This window comes from Ceratotherium simum, chromosome 6 (assembly GCF_057802395.1).
Source record: "Ceratotherium simum simum isolate JZ-2026a chromosome 6, ASM5780239v1, whole genome shotgun sequence".
Classification (NCBI taxonomy): domain Eukaryota; kingdom Metazoa; phylum Chordata; class Mammalia; order Perissodactyla; family Rhinocerotidae; genus Ceratotherium; species Ceratotherium simum.
The window spans coordinates 32344102-32370849 of record NC_141905.1 but is presented as its reverse complement, the minus strand read 5'-3'; the positions used below and the strand labels follow the sequence as shown (position 1 = coordinate 32370849).

General features: G+C 44.5%; 1 protein-coding gene across 1 annotated transcript in view; it reads left to right on the top strand.

Moving 5' to 3' along the window:
* The first annotated feature begins 3360 nt into the window (after positions 1-3360).
* Positions 3361-26748, top strand: part of STOX1 (storkhead box 1) — a 60225-nt gene continuing 36837 nt past the window's right edge. Inside the window, exon 1 of the mRNA XM_004427051.3 lies at positions 3361-3757. Within this exon, the coding sequence (XP_004427108.1) occupies positions 3448-3757 (310 nt within the window). The 5' untranslated portion in view covers positions 3361-3447. The remainder of the gene's footprint in view (positions 3758-26748) is intronic.

Below are 26748 nucleotides of genomic sequence, written 5' to 3'. Positions count from 1 at the left end.
ACATTAAATCTCCGCCCCCTGCCCCACCTCCTTTTCTCTGCCCTTTGAGTCAACAAAGCTGCTTAGCGAAGCCTCTCATTTCCCTTTGAGAAATAGAAACAAAAGTCTCCAGGGCTTTTTTTCTCCTGTTACAAGAAGAAAGGTGCTGTAGAAGCAGATATGGTCATAATAAAGAGAACACAGGAAATACCCTCTAAATCAGCCTTAAGTATCAGGACTTGACTTCCTGAGTTAAGGGGGAGAACATCAGCCTGATGAATTTTGGTGTGGAAAAAATTTTGAGGCAGTTAATCGAAGCATCATCCTCAGTATAACAGGTGTGCTGTAAACAGACTCCAGAGAAACCACTGAAATCCAGAGGCCTGGGTGTGTGAGGCCTGGTGGACTGTTCCTTGAGGCTTTGCCCTGGCGTTGACTGTGGGATAGCCAGGTCTTCCTGTGATTCACCCTCAAACTAGAAATGATTTTGTGTATGGTAACACCAGGCTAGTGAGCAAGCAGCAAAAGCAGAGTTATCCTAGATCAACTACCAGTTAAATTGGATTTAATTCAGGTGGAATGAATCTATGGCCCAGGCACTGAGCCACATGCTGGGTCACAGAGATGAATCAGGCAGGAAGGAGCCTGGCCCTCGAGGAATCTCAGTTTGCCTGACGAGAAACATAATTAAGTATTATAGCCCTCAACACACAGGTATTATAAAAGGGTTAACAATGTGCTCTGAGAACAGATTAAATCTTCCTGGATGTGTCACAGGTTTTACGAGCTGGGCTTTGTAGGATACCACCTGGTGGAAAGGGGAAAGACCTAGGCAGACGGAATAGTGTGAGCAAAGACGTGGGAGCGTCTGTTTGGGAAGGTGTGTAATTTTGGGTAGCTGGAACATAAGGTCCTTGGTGAGGATTGGAGGAAGAAGGCAAGGATGGAAATGGAGATGAAGCTAGAAAGACAGGCTGCGGTCAGAGCGTGAAGAGCATTGACTGTTCTGCTTAGGACAGACACCAGGCAGAAGTGAGCATCAAATGATCAAGTTTATCTTCTATAGCAATTATCATGTAGCAGGTACGCATTTGTTCTCCTCCAGATTCAGTTTTCTAAACCAAATAAAATCTAACTAAGCTCCAATAAAATCTAACTTGCCAGAGTTGGCCAAAAATGGACTCTTGGCTATGTTTTGGGGAATCTACTCCTTGGGGTTGTCAGAACAACTTGGGAGCTTACATGGTACCCAGAACATGGGGCAGCCAGGGTTTGGAACCCTGGGCGCGCACCCACGCACCGCCTGTCTGGCCATGCTGAGGCGACATCCCACATACAGCAACTAGAAGGATGTGCAACTATGACATACAACTATCTACTGGGGCTTTGGGGAGAAAGAGGGAAAAAAGGAGGAGAATTGGCAATAGATGTTAGCCCAGGGCCAGTCTTCCTCAGCAAAAAGAGGAGGATTGGCATGGGTGTTAGCTCAGGGCTGATCTTCCTCACATACACACACACAAAATTGTGTCAGACTTATTTGTCATAGGGAACCCTCACTTAGCACTTGTCTGACTCCATTTCTTACTATCTGTGTGATTGGGAAACACTTTTTTTTTTTTAACTTTTTTCCTTTTTTTTTGAGGAAGATTGGCCCTGAGCTAACATCTGTTGCCAATCTTCCTCTTTTTTCTTTCTTCCTCCCCAAAGCCCCAGCACGTAGTTGCATATCATAGTTGTAGAGTTATAGCTCTTCTATATGGGACGCCACCTCAGCATGGCTTGATGAGCAGTGAGTAGGTCCGCGCCCAGGATCCGAACTGGTGAACCCTGGGCCACTGAAGCGGGACGTGTGAACTTAACCCCTATGCCACTGGGCCAGCCCTGGGAAACACTTCTTAATCTCAACCTAGCTGTAGTTTTCTCATCGGTAAAGATAATAGAGATACTAATAGTAGTTAATATGAAGTCGTGAAATTAATGCCCCCAGCATATAATGTTCAATAAACGTTAGGGTCCGGCCTGTGGTGTAGTGGTTAAGTTCCTGCGCTCCACTTTGGTGGCCTGGGGTTGGCCGGTTCAGATACCAGGCGGGGACCTATGCACCACTTATCAAGCCATGCTGTGGCAGGCATCCGATATAAAGTAGAGGAAGATGGGGAGGGATGTTAGTCCAGGGCCAGTCTTCCTCAGCAAAAAGAGGAGGGTTGGCAACAGATGTTAGCTCAGGGCTGATCTTCCTCACACACACACACAAAATGTTAGCTATTGTTATTTAATAACATCATCCATCACTTACGTGATAATGATAGAGGCAGGGTGCAGATTATCTCACATTATTATGGTTGTTATTGATGATTGATGAGCTGAGGGAGTGGGAAGTCTGAAATGACCCCCAGGTCTTGCTTAGCACCTTTGCTCCCTCTTACTGTGCCGATTTCTAGCGGTAATAATGCCCTACCTCTCCTTTTCCCCATTCTCTCCTCGAAGAGCTCTCAGTGTGGCAATCGCAATCAGGGTTCCAGACTCTCTGTCCCTTAGCATCTGAATTGTCTCTCACTGCTCCGAGGAGCTGGCTACAGTTTGCTGTGACAAATCACAAGCCCCTCTCCCTTCACTCCTGGGGCAAGACGGTGTCTCAGTCTTTTCTGAATCTCGAGATCCAACCCAGGGCCGAATCCCAGGGATTTCACTTCTGTGCCTCGCCAGTCTGGGTGCTGCCTCTGGAACTTTACTTCTTTGACCACTTAGGCGTACGGGATATCCCAGGGGCGGGACCAGATCCTAGAAACTCGGAAAGTCATGGATGAAAAGGTCCTTAGAATTGAGTCCCAACTCCTCATTTTACAGGTCAGTAAACTAAGGCTCAGAGAGAGGGGAAGTAGCTTGTGTAAAGAGATTAGGAGCAGACCGAGACTCAAACCCGGGGCTCCTGACTCCCGGCCCGAGCGAGGTCCACGACACCCCCAGGATGTCCCTAGTGGCCTCTCTCACTGGGGGCGACGCCAAAGCCAGGGCGATGGCAGCTACCCTCGTCCTCTCGGCTCTGGGGACCCCTGGCCGTGCCGCTCGCGCCGCACTTGGTGGCGGCTGGACTCTCCAGGGGCTGCGGGACTCCCCTAGGACTTGGAAAGGCCTCAGTGCGGCCCGTCGAGAGAAGGTGAGTGAAGGGAGTCGCGGGAGGTGGGTGGGTGGGGAGTGGGCAAAGCCCTGGCTGGGGGGTGGAGAATGACCTAGTAACTCAGACGTGGAAACCCTATTGGGCGCCACGCGGGCTGCGGTCCCGCCCCACCCCCGGCCCGGGCGAGTCCGGTCGACCCCGCCCCCTGGAGCCCCGTTCCCCCGGCAGCCGGCACGGCGCGCAGTAAGCCGATCGCTCCCGTCGGGCGTGCGGCGCCCCAGCTGCCGCTGCCCTGTGGCCGCCGCGCCCCACGATGCGCTAGGCTGCGGGCCTCGGCCGCCCGCGGCAGCATGGCCCGGCCCGTGCAGCTGGCGCCAGGCTCGCTAGCGCTGGTGCTATGCAGGCTGGAGGCGCAGGAGGCGGCGGGAGGCGCGGAGGAGCCGGGTGGGCGAGCGGTGTTCCGCGCCTTCCGCCGCGCCAACGCGCGCTGCTTCTGGAACTCGCGGCTGGCGCGCGCCGCCTCGCGGCTGGCCTTCCAGGGCTGGCTGCGGCGCGGGGTGCTGCTGGTGCACGCGCCCCCCGCCAGCCTGCAGGTGCTGCGCGACGCCTGGTGCCGCCGGGCGCTGCGCCCGCCCCGCGGCTTCCGCATCAGGGCGGTGGGTGAGTGCGGGGCCCGGAGGGGAGGGGCGCCCCGCGCGACCTGCGGGGACCGAGCCCTGGCCGCGGGGGCCTCTGCGGTCCCAGGCTCAACTCTGAGGGAGCAGGAACTGGGGCAGGGGCGCGTGAGCGGATGGGACGCCAGCGGCGGATGGGAGGCCAGGCCGAGTGGCTGGAGGAGGACTGGCCTCCCAAGACATTACCTCCCGCTAGGACGCTGAAGCTTCGGCCTCTGAGATGTGCGAACTCCGGAATGTCTCCATTCCTCAACTCTTTCAGCCAGTGGATCCCACAGGTTCCTGGCCGAAGGAACTTTCTATTAAGAAAAGTGATGCTCTGGGGAGAGAGGCTTAGGGCCTGGGGAGCCAGAGTTGCGGTCAGGAGACCGGGGCCCCTGTCTCTGCTCCATGAGGATGCTTAGGAAGGGGCTGGCCATAATCTACCGATTCTCAACTGGCTGCTGCTGTTTTTTTTTTTTTTTTTTTTTTGGTTACAGACTTGGAGCGGCTGTGATTTTCGTGTCCTGCCGTACTGGGTGGTGTTGTGGTCTTGGATCAGGACGTAGCGGAAGGTTTGGGGTCCTTAACTGCTTGGGAAAAAGAAATGACAAAAGGCGCTCTGGACACATCCCATCCCGTGAGCTAAATAGAGAGAATTCCACCTTTCCAGTTTTTTTCAGAGAGCCCGTTTGTTAGAAGACAGCAGCTTTTTGCCTGCAAAATAGCTTCTCATTTGAGAAACTAAACCACTGCACTAGTGAGTGGTCTCTGACATCGCCACTAAACTCAGGGGGGCGTGTCAGCTCCCTGTAACAGCCTGGTTCTGTCTGTCTGCATTTATATGAGGTTGTGGGGCCATTTGATGGTGTGCTGTTGACAAGTCTCCAGTTGTTCCAGTGAGTTTTGACTCCTACCAGGGAACCCCCCCTCTGTCTCAGTCCATAAATCACCCTCCTCTTCCATCTGAGGAGGAGGAGCAGCAAGTAAAAAACATTTATTTTAGTCCTCAGGGAGAAGGGAACAGCGCAGCAAGAGACGCTTCATGTTGTGCCAGGGAGCTCAGGCCAGTGAAATTAAACCTTGGCTTCTCACCTCCGTGCATTCCCATTCTGTCTGGGTCCCCCCCACACACATCTTTTTTTCCCCTTAAGAGCAAAAAAGCTCATTGGAAAGCCACATACACATGTTTCATCTCCTTTTACTTGCGCAAGTGAGTGAAGAAAATAGGTTTCTGGCTCTGAAAGCAGTGAGCGGGATAGCCAAGCCAAAATTCTCACAGGGGAAGGGGTCTTTCCAACAGGCTGGATGAAAAACTCTTTTCAGTTCTGTGTCCTCGGTTTTCCTGGTTTGAATTAGCAATTGCATTCTCTGGTTCCCCCACCCCCTTTCAAAAGGGGAGCATAGAGTATATTGCAGAGAGGGAGTGGGTGAAGTGGGGGTCTAGATCTGAGGGTGAAATAAGAGAGGGCTTGTGGTAAGCCAGAAGCAGCCATGATGCCACCACCTGGGGTTCAGCGAGCAGATTGCTGGTTCCTGGGTTGGCCTTGTTTGCTACCATCTGAAAGATGCAGCAAAGTGAACATCTCACCATGGGCTCTGATTCTCCACCCACTAGGCAATGCTGCCTCCTCACACAGCCAAGGATGCAGTGGACACTGTGTTCTGTGGAGTGTGCAATATAGTGGTTTTTACACTGGGACACTGCCCTTGACTTGGGTCTCTTGGCAGGAATGATTTTGAGGTTTTTAACAGAGTCCTGATAAGAATTTCAACATTTAGTTGGAATTTGTACAAAACCACCTAATAGGACATTTTGAGGAGCAAAATGGGAAAAGATCTTATTTGATGCAATCAATGGATGCATATGGTTTTTTTTTTTTTTTTTTTGCTGAGGAAGATTAGCCCTGAGTTAACATCTGTGCCGATCTTCTGCTTTTTATATGTGGGTTGCCACCACAGCATGGCTAACCAGTGGTGTAGGTCCGTGCCCAGGATCCGAACCTGCGAATCCGGGCCACGTAAGTGGAATGAGCTGACCTTAACCACTACGCCAGGGAGCCACACCCAAGGGGGGTTTGTTTTGAATAGAGTTGCTAATTACTAGTCTAACTTGGGGTCCTTGGGTCAGATCAAGGGAAAGAAGGCATCAAGGCAGCTCTTGGGCCATCTCAGAGTCCCAAGAAGGTGGTGAAGGCAGGAGGAATTGCCTTCCCCCAAAGGAATTGAAACTTTCAGTCCACTTACTTTCCTGAATCTGGCAGCATTGGCTTCCAGAAGCTAAAATAGGCTTCCGGGAAGGCAGGGCAAGAGCAGCTGTGTGCTATTGCTGGTTCTCGCTCCATTCTCGCGGTGACTTTGTGGGAAAGAGCAAAACGCTAGGAAAAGACACAAGGGATCAATTTGGTTTCTTTGCTGTAGTTTTTTTTTTTTTTTTTTAAGGCTCAGTTACTCCTACATAAAAGCGTTTGGGCATAGGGAATGTTGCTGGCCCGCTCAGACAAAATACAGGGAGGGAAGGAGAGATGACCGTCAGCTTTATAAACCCACTGTGCTCACGTGGGTCCTTCTTCTGGGCTTCCAGGGCTCCGGGGGCTTCAGCAGGTGTGAGGAGGGAGCGCCCTGGCCAAGCAGGCCAGAGTGACCCAAGCCCCAGGTGCAGACCTGAATTTAAGGCCTGCAGGGTTTATGTTTTCTCCATGTTGTTCGCCTTTTCTTTCCCTCTTCACTTTCTCTACTCCAGCTTCCCTCTGGTGAGAAAAATAGTTCCCAGGCTGAGAGCATTTCCCTAAAAAGAGGGACATAGGATCTTGAGTATGGTAACCAGGAGCTAACTCTTATTTTGTGCTCCAGTCCTCAAGTGTTTTCTGTTGTTTTGTTTTGTTTTGTTTTTGGCAAATGACAACAAATGAAAAGGGGGAGCTCTGGAAGCTGGAGAGAGACATCTGCTTACCCAACTGAGCCACTGCAGGTGGTGGGGGTGAGGGACACCTGGATTTGTTTGGGTGAATCAGTTGTTACTCTGGGACCACACCTACTGGGGAGGTGAAAGGTTAATGATGGCTTCCTGGGGTAAGGGAGGGAAGGCCACTTGGCCAAACAAGTTTGTTCCCTTCTGGAATTTATAGCTGAGGTATCCCTACTCTTTCACCCCTAGCGTGACCTTCCGTCTTTTCTCATGGAATAAAAATGCCTGTGGCTCTTTTTAAATACTTGCTTTATGAATTCATTCACGTGCCAGGTTCTGTTCTAGGTGTTTCTGTGTGTGTGCTTTTTTTTTTTTTTTGTGAGGAAGATCGGCCCTGAGCTAACATCCAATGCCAATCCTCCTCTGTTTTGCAGAGGAAGATTGGCCCTTGGCTAACATCCGTGCCCATACTTTTTGTATGGGATGCCGCCATAGCATGGCTTGACAAGCGGTGTGTCAGTGCGCGCCCGGGATCCGAACCTGCGAACCCCAGGCTGCTGCAGCAGAGCGTGTGCACTTAATTGCTGTGCCACCGGGCTGGCCCCAAGGTGTTTCTGTGTTTTAATGCATCTTTCATTCAAAGTTGCGTGTGCTCAAAGAGAAAATGGAGTCAGCCTGTTTCCTCTATATTTAGTTTAAGAGGGGATAGCTGACTGGGAGTCTGTGTTCTGGAAGTTGGCTGGTTCACACACAGTCCTCTGCATCCCACGATGATGTGTGGGCGCTGCAGGTTCTGCCTCTGATTTAGTTGGTTGGGCAAGAATTCCCTAGTGTGTACTTTGGGGGGGTACCAAAGATCAGGCAGTTCAGGCTGGTGAAGAGGAGGTGATGAGAAGATCTTCCCACCTCTCCTCATGTCCCCCCTACCTGCTCCCTGAAACATCTCTGAGCACAGAGAGATATCAAGGCAAAATTGCAAGTGCCCTAGAAGAGTAGAGGCCAGTCACTGATTTATGCTAGGTGTGAATGACTGGTTTCAGAATCTGTTCTGCGATCTGGTTTGGAAGAGGAGGAACAGTCAAGGGTACCTGGTGCCTGATGATACAAGAGTTGGGCAAACATCTGAAATGTTCTGACTTATCCGATTTAGGGAATGGCATGGGAGTGTGTAGAGATGGCAAGGAGAGGGAATGGTCCAACTATCCTGCCTTGTTTCTGAAGTCCTACCTTGAATTGGCAGTAGGACATCTTGTAGGGTTTATTAGCTAATGGAATTTTTAAGGTGAAATTTACATTTAGTGAAATGCACAAATCATAAGTGTAGCATTTGATGCATTTTTCAAATACATACATGAGTGTAACCCAAATTCCTAACAGGAATTTAGATGTTACCATTACCCCAGAAAGTTCCTTCTTGCCCCTTCTCAGTCAGCTCTGCCCCGACCCTCAGAAGTAACCACTATTCTGATTTTTTTAAATTATAAATTAATTTTACCTGTTCAAGAACTTCACATAAATGGAATCATATAGTATGTACTCTTTTGTGTGAGGATTCTTTCACTCAGCTTAATGTTCCTGAGATTCATTTCTGTTGTATTACTAGTTTGTTCCTTTTTGTTGCTGAGTAGAATTCCATTGTATGAAGATACCATCTGTTTTCCCTTAGATGGGACCCTGGGATGTTTCCAGTTTATGGCTAGTATGAATAAAGCTTCTGTGAATATTTATGTACAAGTTTTCTTATGCTTTTATTTCCCTGGGGTCCTTACCTAGGAGATGAATTGCTGACTCATTGAGGTTATGTTTAGTTTTATGGAACATTTTTCCGAAGTGGTTGTACCATTTTACACTCCTACCAATAAAGTGAGATAGTTTTGGTTGCTCCTCATCTTTGTCAACATCTGATGTTGTCAGTCTTTCTAATTTTAGCTCTTCTGGTGGTATCTAGTAGTTTTAATTTTTGCACTCCCCTGATGACTCTTGATATTGGTCATCATATTGGCACACTTTTTCATGTGCTTATCAACTTCCTTTGTGAAACGTCTGAATATTTTGCTCTTTTTTAATTGGATTGTCTTTTTATTATTATTTATTATTTTATTATTGAATGGTAGGAGTTCTTTATATATCCCGAATACAAGTCTTTTGTTAGATATATGCTTTGTGAATATGGTCTAGCTTGTGGCTTGCCTATTCAGTTTTTCAGTGGTGTCTTTTGGAGAGAAGTTTTAGATTTTGATTAAGACTAATTTATCCATTTTTCATTGTACTTTTTGCATCCTTATTAAATAAATTTTTCTTTTTTTTTTTTAATAATTTTATTTATTTATTTTTCCCCCCAAAGCCCCAGTAGACAGTTATATGTTATAGTTGCACATCCTTCTAGTTGCTGTATGTGGGACTCGGCCTCAGCATGGCCGGAGAAGCGGTGCGTCAGTGCGCACCCGGGATCTGAACCCAGGCCGCCAGCAGTGGAGTGCACGCACTCAACCACTAAGCCATGGGGCCAGCCCTAAATAAATTTTTCTTAACCCAAAGATTTTCTCCTGTGTTTTCTTATAGAATTTTTATAGTTTTACATTTATGTTTATGATCCATTTTGAGTTAATTTTTGTGATTAGTATGAGGTGTAGGTTGCAGTTTATTTTTTTTGCGTATGGGTGTCCGGTTCTTCAAGAATGATTTGTTGAAAAGAGGAGCCTTTGCATTCAAAGGCATTGAATTGCCTTTGCAACTTTGTTGGAAATCAGTTGACTGTATATGTGAGAGTCTGTTTCCATTGATCTTGAGTCTTTCCTTTCGTCAATACCATACTGTCTTATTGTACTTTATAGTAAGACTTGAAATCCAATGTTGTGAGTCTTCCAACTTTGTTCTTCCTCAAAATTGTTTTTGCTACTTTAGGTTTTTTGTTTTTCCACACGAATTTTAGAATCAGCTTGTCCATTTCTAAAAAACAAAAGTCCAGCTGGGATTGGTTGGGATTGTGTTGAAGCAATAGATCAGTTTGAAGTTAGATGAGAAATTAATGGTTTTGGTTTGCCTGAGACTACCCTGGTTTTAGAAATGATAGTTTTGCATCTTGGGAACCCCTTCAGTGTCAGGCAAGCTGGGACAATTGGTCACCCTAATTTGAGGAGAAATGACATCTTAACAATCCATAGACATGGCATATATCTCTGTTTATTTGAGTGTTCTTAATTTCTCTTAGCAATGGTTTATACTTTTTAGTGTACTTTTTTTGGATGCTATTATAAATGGAATTATTTTAAGATAAACTTTTAATTTTGGAATAATTTTAGATTTACAGAAAAATTGGAAAGATAGTACAGAGTTCTATATTCATCACCCAGTTTTCCATAATGTTTTTAACCTTACCTTTTTTAAATTGAGATATAATTCACATAACATAAAATTAACCATTTTATTTTTATTTATTTATTTTTTTTTGTGAGGAAGATCAGCCCTGAGCTAACATCCGTGCTAATCCTCCTCTTTTTGCTGAGGAAGACCGGCTCTGAGCTAACATCTATTGCCAATCCTCCTCCTTTTTTTCCCCAAAGCCACAGTAGATAGTTGTATGTCATAGTTGCACATCCTTCTAGCTGCTGTGTGTGGGACATGGCCTCCGCATGGCTGGAGAGGCAGTGCGTCAGTGCACACCCGGGATCTGAACCCGGGCCGCCAGTAGCGGAGTGTGCGCACTTAACCGCTAAGCCACGGGGCCTGCCCTAAAATTAACCATTTTAAAGTGTACAATTCAGTGGGTTTTAGTGTATTCACAATATTGTGCAGCCAGTACCATTATCTAGTTCCAGATTTTTTTTTTTTTTTGGTAAGGAAGATTGGCCCTGAACTAACACCTGTTGCCAATCTTCCTCTTTTGCTTGAGGAAGAGTGGCCCTGATCTAACATCTGTGCCCATTTTCCTCCTTTTTTTTTTTTGGTACGTGGGATGCTGCCACAGCATGGCTTGATGAGTGGTGTAGGTCCACACCTACAGGGATCCGAACCTGCAAACTCCGGGCCACCAAAGCAGAGCGCACCAAACTTAACCACTGCACCACCAGGCTGGCCCCCAGAACATTTTCATTACCCCATAAAGAAACCCTGTACCCACTAGCAGTCTCTCCTCATTCCCCTCTCCCCAAGCCTGTGCCTTCTTTCTCTATGAATTTGCCTATGCTGGACATTTCATATAAATGGAATCCCACAATATGTGGTCCTTATTGTGTCTGGTATTTTTCACTCAGCCTAACTTTTTCAAGGTTCATCCATGTTGTATCATGCATTAGTACTTCATTTTTATGGTCGAATAATATTCCATTGTATTGATATACCGCATTTTGCTTATCCATTCATCCATGGATGGTTATTTGGGTTGTTTCTACTTTTTGGCTGCTATGAATAATGCTGCTGTGAACATTTCTGTGCAAGTCTGTGTGTGGACATATATTTTTATTCTTTGGTAGATCCTATTTGGTTATTTTTTAGATAATTTGTTTCTCCGATGAGATTTCCAATTTGTTTGTTCATTATAAGCATATTTTCTTTTTTCAGTCTTTCAGCATAGTTATACCAGATTCTTTAAAATCCTTGTAATTCTAATGTCTCAGTCATCTCAGGGTCAGTCTCCTTGGTTGCCTTTTCTTTTGAAGGGGTCACATTTTCCCCTTTCTATATTGTCTAGTACTATGGATTCTGTCTCTGGCATTATGGGTGGTATGTAGTAGAGACTCTGGGTTGTTATGTTCCTCTGTAGAGTGTTGATTTTTTTGTTTATTTTATCAGGCCGTTAATTTGACCTGAGTCAAAACTCTGAACTGTATCTCCCCTGCAGTAGATGGCAGCTAAAATTTCTTAAGGTAGGCTGCTTGTGCCCTGTGCACGCATAGTTCATAGCTCAGCCATAGTCAGGCTGAGTTTATATGCAGAATTTGGAGTTCCACCTCTGTGGTTCAGTCCTTTCCATTATCACTTTCCTGCTATTGAAGCCGTTCTAAACTGTGTCCTTAGATTCTTTAAGCCAGTAAGACTGTGGGTTTCTACCAAAGTTTTAGCCTCCTGGCCTGGCTCCTACTGGGGCCTGCCTTTAGGTGAAGAGCTGTAAAAGATGGGAAACTTACCCAGTGCCGTTTCCTTCCAAGAGGACCTTCCCTTCACTTTCTACCTGGTTTTGGTTGCTTTTCAGTATCTTCAGGTAAAGGTTTTTATATTTTGTCCAAAGTTTATAGTTGTTATTTGCAAGAGGATTGGTATAATACGATCTCGTCCACCTTTATTAGAAGCAAAACCTCTTTAATGAATGTTTTTAATTCCTGTCTTTTCTTCTTTTAAAATGGTATTCTTTTTTTCTTTTAATCTTTTTTTTTTTTTGAGGAAGATTGGCCCTACGCTAACATCTGTTGCCAGTCTTCCTCTTTTTTCTTTTTCTTTTTCTTTTTTCACCCCAAAGCCCCAGCACATGGTTGCGTATCATAGATGTAGAGTAGTAGCTCTTCTATGTGGGACGCCGCCTCAGCGTGGCTAGATGAGTGGTGAGGAGGTCTGCGCCCAGAATCCGAACCAGCGAACCTGGGGCCACCGAAGTGGAACGTGCAAACCTAACTGCTGCACCACCGGGCCGGCCCCTAAAATGGCATTCTGCTGAGAAATGACTAGCCCATAGAGAAATTAACGGTCATGACAAGATCATTTAGATAGTCACCAAAACCAAATGCCTGTGTTCCATCCCTTCCTTCTCCCAGATGGGTCTCGGTATCTCTCCAGTCTTTTCCAGCTTGATTATCCCTTTTCCTCTGTTGGGTGGTAAGCTGGAATAATTCTGCCCATTTTGCAGACAGGAAACGGGATCAAGGCTGTCCTATGATGCCACTGTGATGCAGTTGGTGTTGCTTGGGTTTCTTGCCTTTCTCTCTATTCACCGCCAATCCTCCCAGGGTGAGGCTGTGGTATGCTGTGAAGGCTCTGATATTTTCCACCAGCCAGCGCCCCGGCACTCACACTCCCCATGAGGCTGTCAGGTTCCCACCAGGCCTTTGGTCCACTCCAAGGGCCAGGAAATGGCAGAAACAGCTGCTCCGACCATGCCTCTGCTCTCACCTCCCTCCTTTCTACCCAGGATCTTTCCAGCCATGTTTTTCTGGCTTTGTTCTGCCAGATGTTGCCTCTTACCTTATTCTGTGCAGGGACAGCCCAAGGGTTCAGTCTGAAAGAGCTAAAGGGCTCACAACAGGGTATCTTGTCGTTATCAAGCTGGATGATCTGTATATAGCATCTGGGTGGTTAATAAGTGTCCCTGGCTCCATGTTTTGATTTAGCAACTGGGGGATAAGAGAAGACCCCTCTTGTTGCTGCCATATAGCATTGAGGTCCAGGAGGATGAAAAGAGCCATTAACCTGAAAATCAGCTTGGATTTATCTGCACTCTCCCTCATGCCCCAGGCTAGTAGGTCACCAAGTTCCATGAGGCTTAACTCCTCAGTGTCTCTCAAACCCATCCCTTCCTCTCTGTCTCCACTGCTAGGCCTTTGTCCACCCAAGATCTCACATTTGCTACCTGAAGTATATATCTCCAGCTTCCTCCCTTTTTGTGGTGCCGCCTCCTGTCTGGTCCTGTGCATTCTAGTTCATTCTGTACCCTACAGGTAGGCAGACTCGCGGCATCTAAAATGCAGATGTAATTCTGCTCTTCATCTGCTCGGATCCCTTTTGCTGCTCCCCTTAGCTTTTCAGGAAAAGTCCAGAGCCTTAATATGCACTGCAAGTCTCTCTAATCCACTTCCAGCCTGAGCGTCTTCATTCTCCCTACCTTCTGAAAGGTGCCTGCCTTCCTGTATCCGGGTCAATCAGAGAAACAAACCAGTATAAGATATAAAGATATTTACTATGAGGAATTGGTTTCGTGTGATTGTGGGGGCTGGCAAGGAAAGTCTGAAATTTGTAGGTCTGGCCGTCATGAGGGGCAGGCTGGAACTCTCAGGCACAAGCCAAAGCTGCTGTGCATAGATGGAATTTCTTCTTTTGGGAAGCCTTAGTTCTGCTTTTAAGGCCTTTCAACTGAACTAGATTGTGTAGGATAGTCTCCCTTACTTAAAGTCAACTGATTATAGACTTTAATTATGTCTATAAAAGAGCTTCACAGCAATGCCTGGGTTAGTGTTTGATTGAAAAACAGGGGCTGTAGCTTAGCCAGGCTGACATATAAGACTGACCATCACACTTCCCTTCAGCCAGACCTAGGTGCTGTCCTCTGAACAAGCTGGGCTCTCACATAGGCTGTCTTTGCATGCTGTTCCCTCTGCTGGGTGCCTGAGATGGGTGCTGTTTGGTTTCCCCCATGCCTGCCATTAGTAGAGTCTCCCATCACTGGTTGTACTTACATGTCTGTTGCTCTTCGAGGAATAGCAAATTGTTGAGTCATGCTTGAGTTTTAGACACTTCATTCTTACCTCTGCTTCTGGCTGAGAGGTGAATGTCCCAGAAAGTTTGGTGGTCAGCTCCAGGCTATTTGTTTGTTTATTTATTTGCAGAGAAAGATTAGCTGTGAGCTAACATTTGTTGCCAATCTTCCTCATTTTTTTTTTGCTCGAGGAAGATTAGCCCTGAGCTAACATCTGTGATAGTCTTCCTCTGTTTTGTATGTGGGTTGCCACCACAGCATGGCTGACGAGTGGTGTAGGTCTGCACCCAGGATCTGAACCCTTGAACCTAGGCTGCCAAAGCAGAGTGTGCTGAACTTAACCACTACACCACAGGACCGGCCCGTTGTTTGTCTATTTTTAAACGTGGTCATCTTCCTTTTCTCATTGTATCATGCGTTGAGCCTTTTAAATATCCTTGTGAATCTCATGTGCATCACTACTAAAGAACACTAGTGCAAAATTATTTTCAATTTCAGACAGCAAAACTGAGACTTGAAGAGTCACTGAAAACTGTAGTTTAAAGTTTCCAGATCACCCTGAACCACTCTGGTTAGTGGAGAAAACTCAGGGTCAAATTCCTGCCGTGCCACTTATTAGCTACGTGACCTTGAGATAGTTATTTAACTGCTCTCAGCTCTATTGTCTTCGTGGGTACAAATGAGGATATAATAGCTGCTTTGCAGGTCGTTTTGAAGATAAGGTACCTGAGAGCACTCGGTCTGTGCCTTGTCCAGAGTCAAAGTCAGGAAAACAACAAACAGTTGGCAATCCCCAGCATGGAGGGAGAAGAAAACGTGTCTCTGGATTCTTTCTCTGGATAGGCTGTCTCCAGTGGGGCCTGTGCTCATCATTGCTAGTCTGGCACATGTTTATGTTCAAGATCTCTGTCTGTCCGTTTGTCCTGTCCTTCCTGTTATATCCCAGACTCCTTGGTGCTGGTCAGGTCCTCAGCCCTTTGTTGTCCTGGGCTTTCGCTCAGATCCCAAAGGATGTCTGGTGCTGTAGAAAGAGCCCTGAACTGGGATTCTGATGCCTGAGTTTGGAACTAACCCTGGGAGCCTTCAGGTCAGTCGTGTCACTTCTCTGGACCCCTGGGTCTTCAGCTGTGAACAGCTTGCTGCTCACTTTGGTTCTGTTGACTGCTGAGGCTTCCTGATTCCTGGCTTGGTACTAGCCTGTGGCTCTGTCAGCCTGCCTCCTGTGTCAGGAGGCCCAGGGAGGAACAGACAGAAGCTCGCATGAAAGTTGCTTAAGATATTTTCCACAAACAGGGAAGCTGCACCTTCCCCTTAGTTCCACCCAGACATCTTGTTCTCTAGTACCATTCTCCCTTTGCGAAGCATCTGAAGTATGGCTGCTGCTGGAGCAACCATACCATGCTAGGCCCCCCTTGCTCACACAATCATTTGTTAGGTGTGCCTTGAGCATTAATTGTCTGCCTGGCCCTGTGCTGGTCGATATAGAGAAGGAAAAGGCTCATGCCCTGACCTCAAGGAGCTCATAGCCTAGTGGTCAGGTGGACGAATAAGTGAGTTATAGGGAGCAATAGAAGGACAGTTGACCATGAGTCCCGTGTGTGCCTGTGTGCGTGCACATGTTTCCAAGGAAAACTTCCTGGAGGAAGTGATGCCTAAACTGAGATAGGAGAATAAGTAGATGTTAGCTCGATGAGAAGCACATTTTAAGCAGAGGGGGAGGGCATGTGTCCCAAGGCATGGCCCACATGGGGAACCACAAGCAGCTGAGCACAGCCAGAGCCTGGAGTGGGAGGTGGGCAGTGGCATGAAGGGCCTGGAGAGGGGCTGGCCTGTGACAGGCCTTGACTGCTATCCTGAAGGGTGTGGATTTGAGCCTGAGGCCACTGAAGAGTATTAAGCAGTAGAGTGAATATATGTGTATGTGATTATATTTGTAATCCTGTTTAACATGATACATGGGAGATATTTCCCAGCCTTATGTGTGTATTATCTTCCATTGAGATTGTCGCCTGCAGTGGCAGTGCCTTTGACGGGTTATATAACCCCTGTGGACCTACTGCAGATTATGCTGTTGGTGCTTGGTAAGTGGTGGTCTGTCATCTGAGTAAGGCTGCAGAAAGAGCCCGAGGGCCATGCAGAACACCCAGGATCTAATTCCCCTGTCAGTAATCAACTGAGTGACCAGCTTCTCATCCAGTCTTCTTGGGGCCTCAGTTGCCTCGTCTTTCGGCAAGCATTCTACCTGCCTTTCTACTTCACAGAGTTGGCATCAGGCCAGGCTCAAATGAGATACTATCAGAAAACACTTTGAAAAGTACCAAGTACAAGCCCCAAGATGTCTTTCCATTTATTATGTTTTCTGTATTTTTCATCAGTGTTTTATAGTGTTCAGCATACAAATCTTTCACTTCCTTAATTAAGTTTATTCCTATGGATTTTATACTTTTTTGATGCTGTTGTAAATGGGATTATTTACTTATTTTCCTTTTTGCATAGTTCCTTGTTAATGTATAGAAATGCAACTGATTTTTGTATGTTGATTTTGTATCCTGCAACTTTACTGAATTTGTTGATTAGTTCTAACAGTTTTTTGTGGAGTCTCTAGGGTTTTCCACATATATCATCATATCATCTGCAAATAGATAATTTTATTTCTTCCTTTCCAATTTGGGTGGCTTTTATTTCTTTTTCTTGCCTAATTGCTCTGGCTAGGACTTCTAGGATTATGTTGAATAAAGTGGTGAGAGTGGGCATCCTTGTTTTGTTCCTGATCTTACAGGGAAAGCTTTCAGTTTTTCCCCATTGATTATGATGTTAGCTGTGGATTTTTCATATATGGACTTTTTTATGTTAATTAAGGTTAATTTAGGGGAACTTTATCCTGTGTTCATGGGTTGGAAGACTTATTTATTAATTTTTTTTGGTGAGGAAGATTAGTCCTGAGCTAACATCTGTTGCCAATCCTTCTCTTTTTGCTGAGGGAGATTGGCCCTGGGCTAACATCTGTGCCCATCTTCCTCTGCTTTATATGTGGGATGCCTGCCACAGCATGGCTTGATAAGCGGTGCATAAGTCCGCGCCCAGGATCCGAACATGCGAACCCTGGGCCGCCGAAGTGGAGCACTCGAACTTAACCACTACGTCACCGGGCTGGCCCCTTAAATGTCTGTGCCACCCAAAGTGATGTACAGATTCAATGCAATCTGTATCAAAACCTCAAGGGCATTTTTTACAGAAACGGAAAACAATTCTAAAATTCAGATGGGATCACAAAGGATCCTGAATGGTCAAAACAATCTTGAGCAAGAAAAACAAAGCTGGAGGCATCACGCTTGCTGATTTTAATATGTTACAAAGCTACAGTAATTAAAACTATGATACTGACATAAAGACAGACATATACACCAATGGAAAAGAATAGAAAGCCCAGAAATAAACCCACACATATATAGTCAATTGATTTTTGACAAGGGTGCCAAGAATATATAATGGAGAAAGGGTAGTCTCTTTAACAAATCGTGTTGGGAAAACGTTTTGGATATCCACATGCAAAATGGTGAAATTGGACCCTTTCCTTATACCATACACAGATATCAACTCAACATGGATTGAAGACTTAAACATAAGACCTGAAACTGTAAAACTCCTAAAAAAACATAGAGGAAAATCTTCATGATAGGTTTTGGTAATGAATTCTTGAATATGACACCAAAAACGCAACACAAGCAAAAATAGACACGTGGGACTAAAGTACAGACACTAAATATGAATAGTGGTTATGTTATCTCTGGTGTTGATTACGGTAGAGGTGTGTGTGTGCACATGCACTTGTGAATGTTTTTATATTTTTAAAGTATAACTTTTTTTAAGTACCTGTTATTTTAATTTGATTTTAATTTAATAGGTTGCTTAGGGAACATATTAACATGGTACAAAGGGTACACAGTAAAAAGTCTCTCTTTCCCCTGCTCCCAGCTACTCATTTCCCTTCAATGGAAACAGCTGCAGTTACCAGTTCCCTAATCCTTCCAGAGATAGTTTATACATCTACAAGCAATATGTATAGATATATCCTCCCCCATGTTTACGTAAATGTTAGCATATTCCATGTATCTTTTTTTCTTGGAAACAAAAGGTTTCTAAAATGGTCATTAAAAAAAGGAAAAGTATCAACGCAAGAAAGTTAACATTGTAAGTGTGTCCAGAAACTCTAGCTCCGTAGCATGTAAATAGGTATTATGTGAAAGAGAGTTTCCTAGCTAAGTGAGTTTGGAAACCATGTGTGAACAGGTTTCAATACTGCAGAGACTTCTGGGAGACCTTGGTATGCTGATTGTCTACATCCAGGAGGCAAAAATTTAAGTGCTCGAAGCTTATTTTACCATGGAAAGCCCTTTCTAGGGGAGATGTTTGAGGCATTCTTGGGAAACTCTGGGTCCCTATGGAGCAACTTCTTGAGGAAAGAGCTGATCAGCTCATCGAGTGGGCCCAGAGGCCTGCCCTGCAGAGAGCCACTGTCTTAGAGCAGTAGTGATGGTGGGATGGAGAGACACAAAGTAAAAACTGCCAAAGTGCCCCTCCCCCAGGGAGGTAGGAGTTTTGGAGGATGGAGGGTGGGGCATGGGGAGCATTGGACAGAGTCTGGGCTGTTTGAAGAGGATTAATCATGTGACCTGGGGCAGAGTTTTCCCAGCACCCTGATCCTGCAGTCCTCCCCTTATAGATGACAGTTGCCGTGCTTGCCCTGCTCCAAAGCTCTGGGACTTGAGTGTGGAAATATTCTATTCTGAAGATATTGTTCCCCCTCACACACACACAGTGGAGGTTTCAAGGAGTAGAGTTTGATTTCCCTTGAGTTCACAGGTTTCATAGATTAGAGGGCTTTCAAAGGCCCCCTGGAGGTTCAGCTAAACTGTGCTAGTAGGGGAAGTCAGACTTTAAGCTTTTACAAGGCAGAGAACTCTTTAGATCAGCTAACTCTTTACAGATGAGGAACCAGAAACTGCTTGCCCAAGATCATTTACAATATTAAGCTCATTACATGATTATTGACTTTTTTAAAAAAAATTTATCTGCTGGGGAAAAAAATGTGCAAAATGATCCCCTTCTTGTTGATGCAAGGCCCCTCTCTATGGCTCTGCACCATTTCTGTAGCAGTTAAGGATCAGGAAGTTCCTTGTGAAATTCTTTTTAAATCAAAACAGCTCTTGTCCCTTCAGGCCTAAAACCGTCAGTTGTAACTTTATTCATTTGATGGAAGGGTCACAGCATAGATTTTTCCATAGCTGATTAGTCTTTTTTTTTTTTTTTTTTTTTTTTGGGAGGAAGATCAGCCCTGAGCTAACATCCATGCTAATCCTTCTCTTTTTGCTGAGGAAGACCCGCTCTGAGCTAACATCTGTTGCCAATCCTCCTCCTTTTTTTTCCCCCAAAGCCCCAGCAGATAGTTGCATGTCATAGTTGCACATCCTTCTAGTTGCTGTATGTGGGATGCCGCCTCAGCATGGCTGGAGAAGCGGTGCATTGGTGCACGCCCAGGATCTGAACCCAGGCCGCCAGCAGCAGAGCACGCGCACTTAACCGCTAAGCCACGGGGCCGGCCCTGATTAGTCTTACATAAGACTATGCAATTACTTATGTTTTTAAAATGAAATATTTGGCTTATTTTTTGGAGGTTTAGTGAGGTATAATTTACATACAGAAAAAATTATCCTTTTTAGGTACACAGGTCTGAGTTTTGACAAATGTAAACAGTTGTGCAACCACCACCACAATTAAGATATAGAATATTTCCATCACCCCCCAAAATTCCCTACTGACCCTTTGTAATCAATCCCATCCTTCTACCCCTGACCCCTGGCTATCACTGATCTGATTTCTGTCCCTGTAGTTTTGCCTTTTCTGGAATGTCATAAATGAATCATACAGTATGTATACCCTTTTGTGTCTGGCCTCTTTGACTTTGGATAATGCTTTTGAGCTTTGTCAGTGTGTATATCAGTAATTCATTCCTTTTTGTTCCTGAGTATTCCATCATGTAGATGTTCCACAGTATATTCATCCATTCACCCAGCTGATGGATATTTGGGTTGCTTACAGATTTTAGTGATTATGAACAAAGCTGCAATGAACATTCACTAACAGGTCTTGGTGTGGACATATGTTTTCATTTCTCTTGAGTAAATACCTAGGTATGGGATTAGAGGGCCATTTTCCAACGTGACTGTACCATTTTGCATTCCCACCAGCAATGTATGAGGATTCCAGTTCAGCATTGGATATTTTATTTATTTTTTTGGCTATTCTAATAGTTCGATAGTAGTATTTCATTGTAGCTTTAATTTGTATTTCCCTAATAGTGAGTTGAGCGTCTTTTCCTGTGCTTATTTGCCATATGTATCTTCTTTGATGAAGTGTCTGTTAAAATCTTTTGCCCATTTTTAAAAATTGTTTTTTTCCCTCTTGAATTCTAGGAATTCTTCATATATTTTGGATACAAGTCCTTTATCGGACATGTGTTTTGCAAATGTTTTCTCCCCGCCTGTGACTTGTCTTTTTATTGTTATTATTATTTTTACCAGCGTCTTGTGAAGAACAGAAGTTTTTAATTTTAATGAAGTCCAGTTTATCGATTTTTTCTTTATTGTTTGTGTGTTTGTTGTGTCCTATCTAAGAAATCTTTGTCTAACCAACATCACAAAGATTTTTGTCTTGTGTTTTCTTTTAGAAATTTTATACGTTTAGGTTTATATTTAGATCTATGATGCATTTCATGTAAATTTTTTTAGATGCTTTGAGTGGGTTGAAGTTCATTTTTTCTGCATATGTGTCCAATTTTTCAGAACCATTTGTTGAAAAGACTGTCCTTTCTCCATTGAATAACCTTGACCTTTTGTTGAATATCATTTGACCACATATGTGTTGGTCTGTTTCTGGACTCTTCTGTTCTTTGTCTTTATACCTGTCCTTTCACCAATAGTGCACTGTCTTGATTATTATAGCTATGTAGTAGATCTTGAAATCAGGTATTGTGTGAGACCTCTAACTTTGTTTCTTTTTGTTTTGTCTATTATAGGTCCTTTGCTTTTCCATATAAACTTTAGAATCAGCTTGTCAATTTCTACAAGAAAAAAATCCTGCTAGGATTTTTATTAGGATTGTGTTAAATCTATAGATCAATTTGAGGAAAATTCACATCTTAACAGTATTAAGTCTGCTGATGTATGGACACAGTATATCTTTCTGTTAAATCTTCTTTGTTTCTGACTGTGTGTTACAAATGTAAATTTTGACCTTTGACTTCTGGAGCCTTTGAAAGCCTTCTGTGAAACCAGATGCCTTCCTACAAGGAGTGAGCAATGCAGGTGCACGAGGAAGCAGAGAAAATGGAAACCCCAGAAGACCCATTTAAATTCTTGAGAGGCACAGGGGCACTGAGGATCAAAAAGGAACAAATCCTTTGGGAAAAATTAGAAAATCCATATCCACTGAGGGGAAAAATATTTTGAAAGGCAGCAAGAGATGACCCTGGTTTACGTTTTAAGAGCGTCAGCAGATACATGTTTATTGTGGGGCTTTGGTTGTTGGGGAGTTTGTTTTGTCAGGTTGAAGGGTGGGTTTGGGGATTAGAGGGTAGAAGTTTTTCTCAGTTTTCTCTTCTCCTGCCTGTACCTGGCCTGGAATTGATCAAGGCCTTTCCTTTAGTTGTTGGTGAAGAATCATGCTAGGCCAGCTCTGACCTGGGTGCCAGGGAGGGCAGCACAGTGAGAGAGGGGTGCTGGGTCTCCTTGTCCCGTGGGCATAGGCCGAGCGGCATTTCCTGTATTGGAAAATATGTCTGTCATTTTTCTTCTCATATCTCCTTCAGGGCAGAGGCTAGGAGCTTGCCCCTAGTCCCCGCTAATTGACCATAACTGAAAGGTGCTAATTCCAGCCAGACCTCAGCCAAGTCAGACCCAACCCAGCTTCACTGCCACGTGCCATCTAAGCCCAAGTTGCCCACAAGGCCTCCTTTCACCCAGCCTTTGCTTGGGCTCTTCGGGGGCCTCTGATGCCGCTAGTCAGGGCCGATATTTAAGAAGGGGGAGAGGGGTTTCAGAACATAGTGCTCAATAGATATCAGTGGTCAAGAGAACCAGCTCTGGAGCTAGACTGCTGATCTTCAAATCCTGTGAAGGCTACTAACCAAGACAGTGGGAATTTACTTCACTCTCCATGTCTCTGCTGGCCCTTCTGTAAAACTTAGATAATAATACTACAGTGGGTTGTTGGAGGAGTGAATGAAATGATAAAGCACTTAGCAGAGTGCCCAGCACAGTGAGCTCTCAATAAATGTTAGCAATTTATTATTATTGTGGACCTTGCAGGGTGCCAGGCATGCTATCCAAGTCTGACATCTCAGACTGTCCTGGAGGCCTCATTCTATCACTCTGGAGAGTGTGCTCTGGCCATCTTGATTCCACGTGCTGAAAAATCAGTACGGTGTTAAAACAGACAGAGAAACAATTTTCTTCTTCATTAGGACTGCACTAGTGTGGCCCAGGCTTTGCTGTTTCAGATTCGACCAGGCAATATTGGGCTCTGAGTCCATGATGCCTGGATTCTGGTCTTAACTCCTCCTTTAACTGGCCAGTCCCTGACCAGCTCTGGACTTCAGCTTCAGTCTGTGGAGGGGGAGTGTTCCACATCATAATGGACTGTTCTCATCCCATTGAATCAGTGAATGATTCTCATAGGCCAGTAATTCCTGACCTCTTCCTAACTTATAAATCACTATTTCCTAAAAATGTGCAATGGTCCATATTATTTTTAATTCAGAGAGAATAAAAATTATATTTAGAAAAATTGGAAATTGTGTGATTTCCACCACTCCCCATCTAACAGAGGCACTTTCAACCTCTCGGAGCTGTGGTAGGAGTCCTCAACCAGAGGATGTTCATCTCTGGATCAGACTGAAGAGACCCAGGGCACTCAAGGCCTGCCCCTGCCTTGTCTTCTGGTGTGTGAGGCCTCTCCCATCGGATTGGGCCAAAGGCCCCGTGCACAGAAGTGGAAAGCTAGTAAAGGTGGAAGCTTAGCAGGACCAGGTATGCATGTTTGTCCCTCAAATTCCTTTCATGATTGTTCTTTCATCCCTGTTCCGTATTTTCATTCCTATTAGAATACAGGTTGAAAAATTATCTGCAAGGAGCAGTTTTTGGGGTTTTTTGTTTGTTTGGTTTTTTCCTGCAAGGAGCAGTTTTGGTGTTTGCTTTTGTCATTGTTTTTTATTGTTTTGTCACAGCCTTTTCCAGAATCCGTTTCTCTTAAACTTTCCATCGTCTGGCTCTCCACAACCCTAAGAAAGGAAATATAGGAGTAATGTGCCCTTTAAGTGGTAATTGTGGGTCACATAAAATGGTCTGTCTCTGGAGAGCAATAGCATTCGGTGATGATGCTTTTCAGAAAGCCCAGGGCTGTGTTTTTTGTTTTTAAACCGAGCTTAATTGTCTAGCCCTGCAGTTGCCCATAGTTATATTTGCTGGTTGAAAGCCCTGGTAATAAAAAGAACTTTTTTTTTTTTTTTTTTTTAGTGTTCTGTTATAACTGTAGAGGTTAGTGGTTACTTGATGTGCCTTTATAAAGAAAGTTGATGACAGTCTTCCCAGAAGGAAGCCTTGTTCTCAAACCCAGGGCACTTTACAAAGACAGTAGCCCTATTTCCCTTCTTACCCTTTCATCCCACACAACAGATGAGGGCATTATTTCTCAGAATGTGTCATGTATAGCATTGGTGGTGGTACACAAGTTGATTTAGATATATATTTAAACATTAAATTTTCTTTTAATGAACTAAGGTGTATTTTCTATTATAGCAAATGGTACTGATTTTCCACTTAAAGTAAGGACATAAAGTTTCCTCAGTAGTGATTTTAATACAATTGATTTGAAGATACATATTATGTATGTGGATAAGTCCCAAATCCCACAGGTGACCCAAATGATTGATGTTTAGGAATAATGGACTAGAGTTTCCAAGACACTAACTTTTCAACTTCCCTCTAGAAAGCCCTGGTGGGTTTTATGTTGCGAACGTTTCCTTGGAGTTTAATACTGTGTTACACACTCATTTTAAAGTTGACACTTTGTCAGTAGCTGAGATTCCATGACATCTTATTTATTTATTTATACTTATACTTTTGTGTGGTTTGGCCAGGCCTCTTGGAGTATGGGGGCTGTAGGGAGGGCTCCGGTTACGGGGACATTACTGACTTGGACAGTTAGCTTCGATTACACAGGGTGCAGGCGTAGAGAATGAGGGGAAAGGGGAGAGGGTGAGAGGTGTTTTTTCCTCCTGACACCTTCTAATTCTCTGTGCATATCCAACTGGGTGTCCTACAATTCAATTCTCATGCTAACTACTTGGAGTTAGCATCAGACTCCAGGTTTAAGAGTTCAGTCCCACAAGACTGTCCCCACTTCAGATGCCAGTTGAAAGTACTGGGTCTTCGGGTTACTGAAATTTCTGTCCAGCTTGGCTACAAGGTCAGGAGTTCCCACAACCACCCTCCTCAGGTTCAATAGTTTACTAGACCAACTTGCAGAACTCAGAAAAGTGCTTTACTTACTGCTACCAGTTTATTATAAAGGGCACAACTCAGGAACAGCCAAAGAGATGCGTAGGGCAAGGTATAGGGGAGAGGGCTTCAGATCTTCCATGCCCTCTTCAGCACCTTGATGTATTTACCAACTTGGAAGCTCTCCCAACTCTGTTGTTCAGGAGTTTTTATGGAACTTTCATTACATAGACATGATTTATTAAATTTCTGGCCATTGGTGATCAATGCAGTCTCCAGCCCCTTACTATCCCTAGAGTTTGGGGAATGGGGTTCCAATCTTCCAATCAAGGCTTGGTCTTTCTGGCAACCAGACCCCATCCTGAGGCTATTTAGGGGCCCACGATTCACTCTTATCAGGAAATTCCAAGGGTTTAGGAGCTCTGTGCCAGAAACTGGGGACAAAGACCAAATATCTTTCCGTGATATGATAAGGGAAAATAAATCTCCGCACAAAGTCAAACACAACTCTATCCTTGCAAAAAGAATGAGAGCAAGAGGGAGCCTCAATATTCTAGACAGTTTGAATGTTCCATGAGTAAACTTAATCATATGGATTTTAACTCACCTTCTTTTTTTTTTTTTTGTGAAGAAGATCAGCCCTGAGCTAACATCCATGCCAATCCTCCTCTTTTTGCTGAGGAAGACTGGCCCTGAGTTAACATCTGTGCCCATCTTCTTCCACTTTATATGCGATGCTGCCACAGCATGGCCTGACAAGTGGTGCGTTGGTGCACGCCCGGGATCTGAACCCGGGCCACCAGCAGCGGAGCGCGTGCACTTAACCGCCTTGGGGCTGGGCCCCAATTAACTTACTTTCTAATATAACTGTCCTCCAATTGTGGCAGGAAAAAGTCACTAAATTTTAAAATCTTTTAGTTAGAGCATTGTTGAATTTTTTATATTCATCTTTATTGATTTTATCTGGAATGCACACATGAGGTGTTCTGGATCACAGACAAATTAGTTATTCTTTCATCACTTTAAATATGTTATCACAACGCCTTCTGGCCTCTGTTGTTTCTGGTGAGAAGTCAGCTGTTAATCTATTTGGGGCTCTCTTGCATGTGATGAGTTGTTTTTCTCTCGCTGCTTTCAAGATTTTCTTTTTGTCTTTGGTTTTCAGTGTTTACATTTTGATGTGTCTGTGTGTAGCGTTATCCTACTTGAAGTTCTCTGAGCTTCTGGGATGTATAGATTAATATTTTTACAGCAAATTTGGGAAGATTCTACTATTATTCCTTCAAATATTTTTCTCTGCTCCTTTCTCTTTCTCCTCTCCTTCTGGTATTTCTCCTTACACATAGATTGGTGCACTTAAAGGAGTCTTGTATTTTTCTGAGGCTCTGTTCACTTTTTTTTTTTTTTTTAATTTTATTTATTTATATTTTTATCCCCAAAGCCCCAGTAGATAGTTGTATGTCATAGCTGCACATCCTTCCAGTTGCTGTATGTGGTACGCGGCCTCAGCATGGCCGGAGAAGCGGTGCGTCGGTGCCCACCCAGGATCCGAACCCGGGCCGCCAGCAGCGGAGCGCGCGCACTTAACCGCTAAGCCACGGTGCCAGCCCCTCTATTCACTTTTATTCATTCTGTTTTCTCTCTGTTCTTTGGATTGCTTATTTAATTTCTATTGATCTATTTTTAGGGTAACTGATTCTTCTGCCAGTTCAAATCTACTGTTGAGCCCCTCTAATGAATTTTTAATTTTGGTTACTGTACTTGTTAACTCCAGAATTTTCATGTAGTTTTCTCTTTATCAGTATTCTCTATTTGGTGAGACATTGTCTTCATACTTTCCTTTACTTTAAGCATAGTCCTTTAGTTCTTAGAGCGTGTGTTGGCTACTTGGAAGTTTTTAAATCTGACATCTAGTCCCTCTCACAGGCAGTTTCTGTTGCCTACTTTTTCCCCTGCATATGGGTCACAGGTTCCTGGTTCTTTGCATGTCTTGTGATGTTGTTGAGAACTGGACCTTTTAGGTAATGTATTATAGCAGCTCTGGATACAGATTCCTCTTTCCTCTCTCCGGGGCTTGTATTTGTTTGCTTTTGTGACTTCACTAGACTATTTTAGTGGAGTCTCTTTCCCCT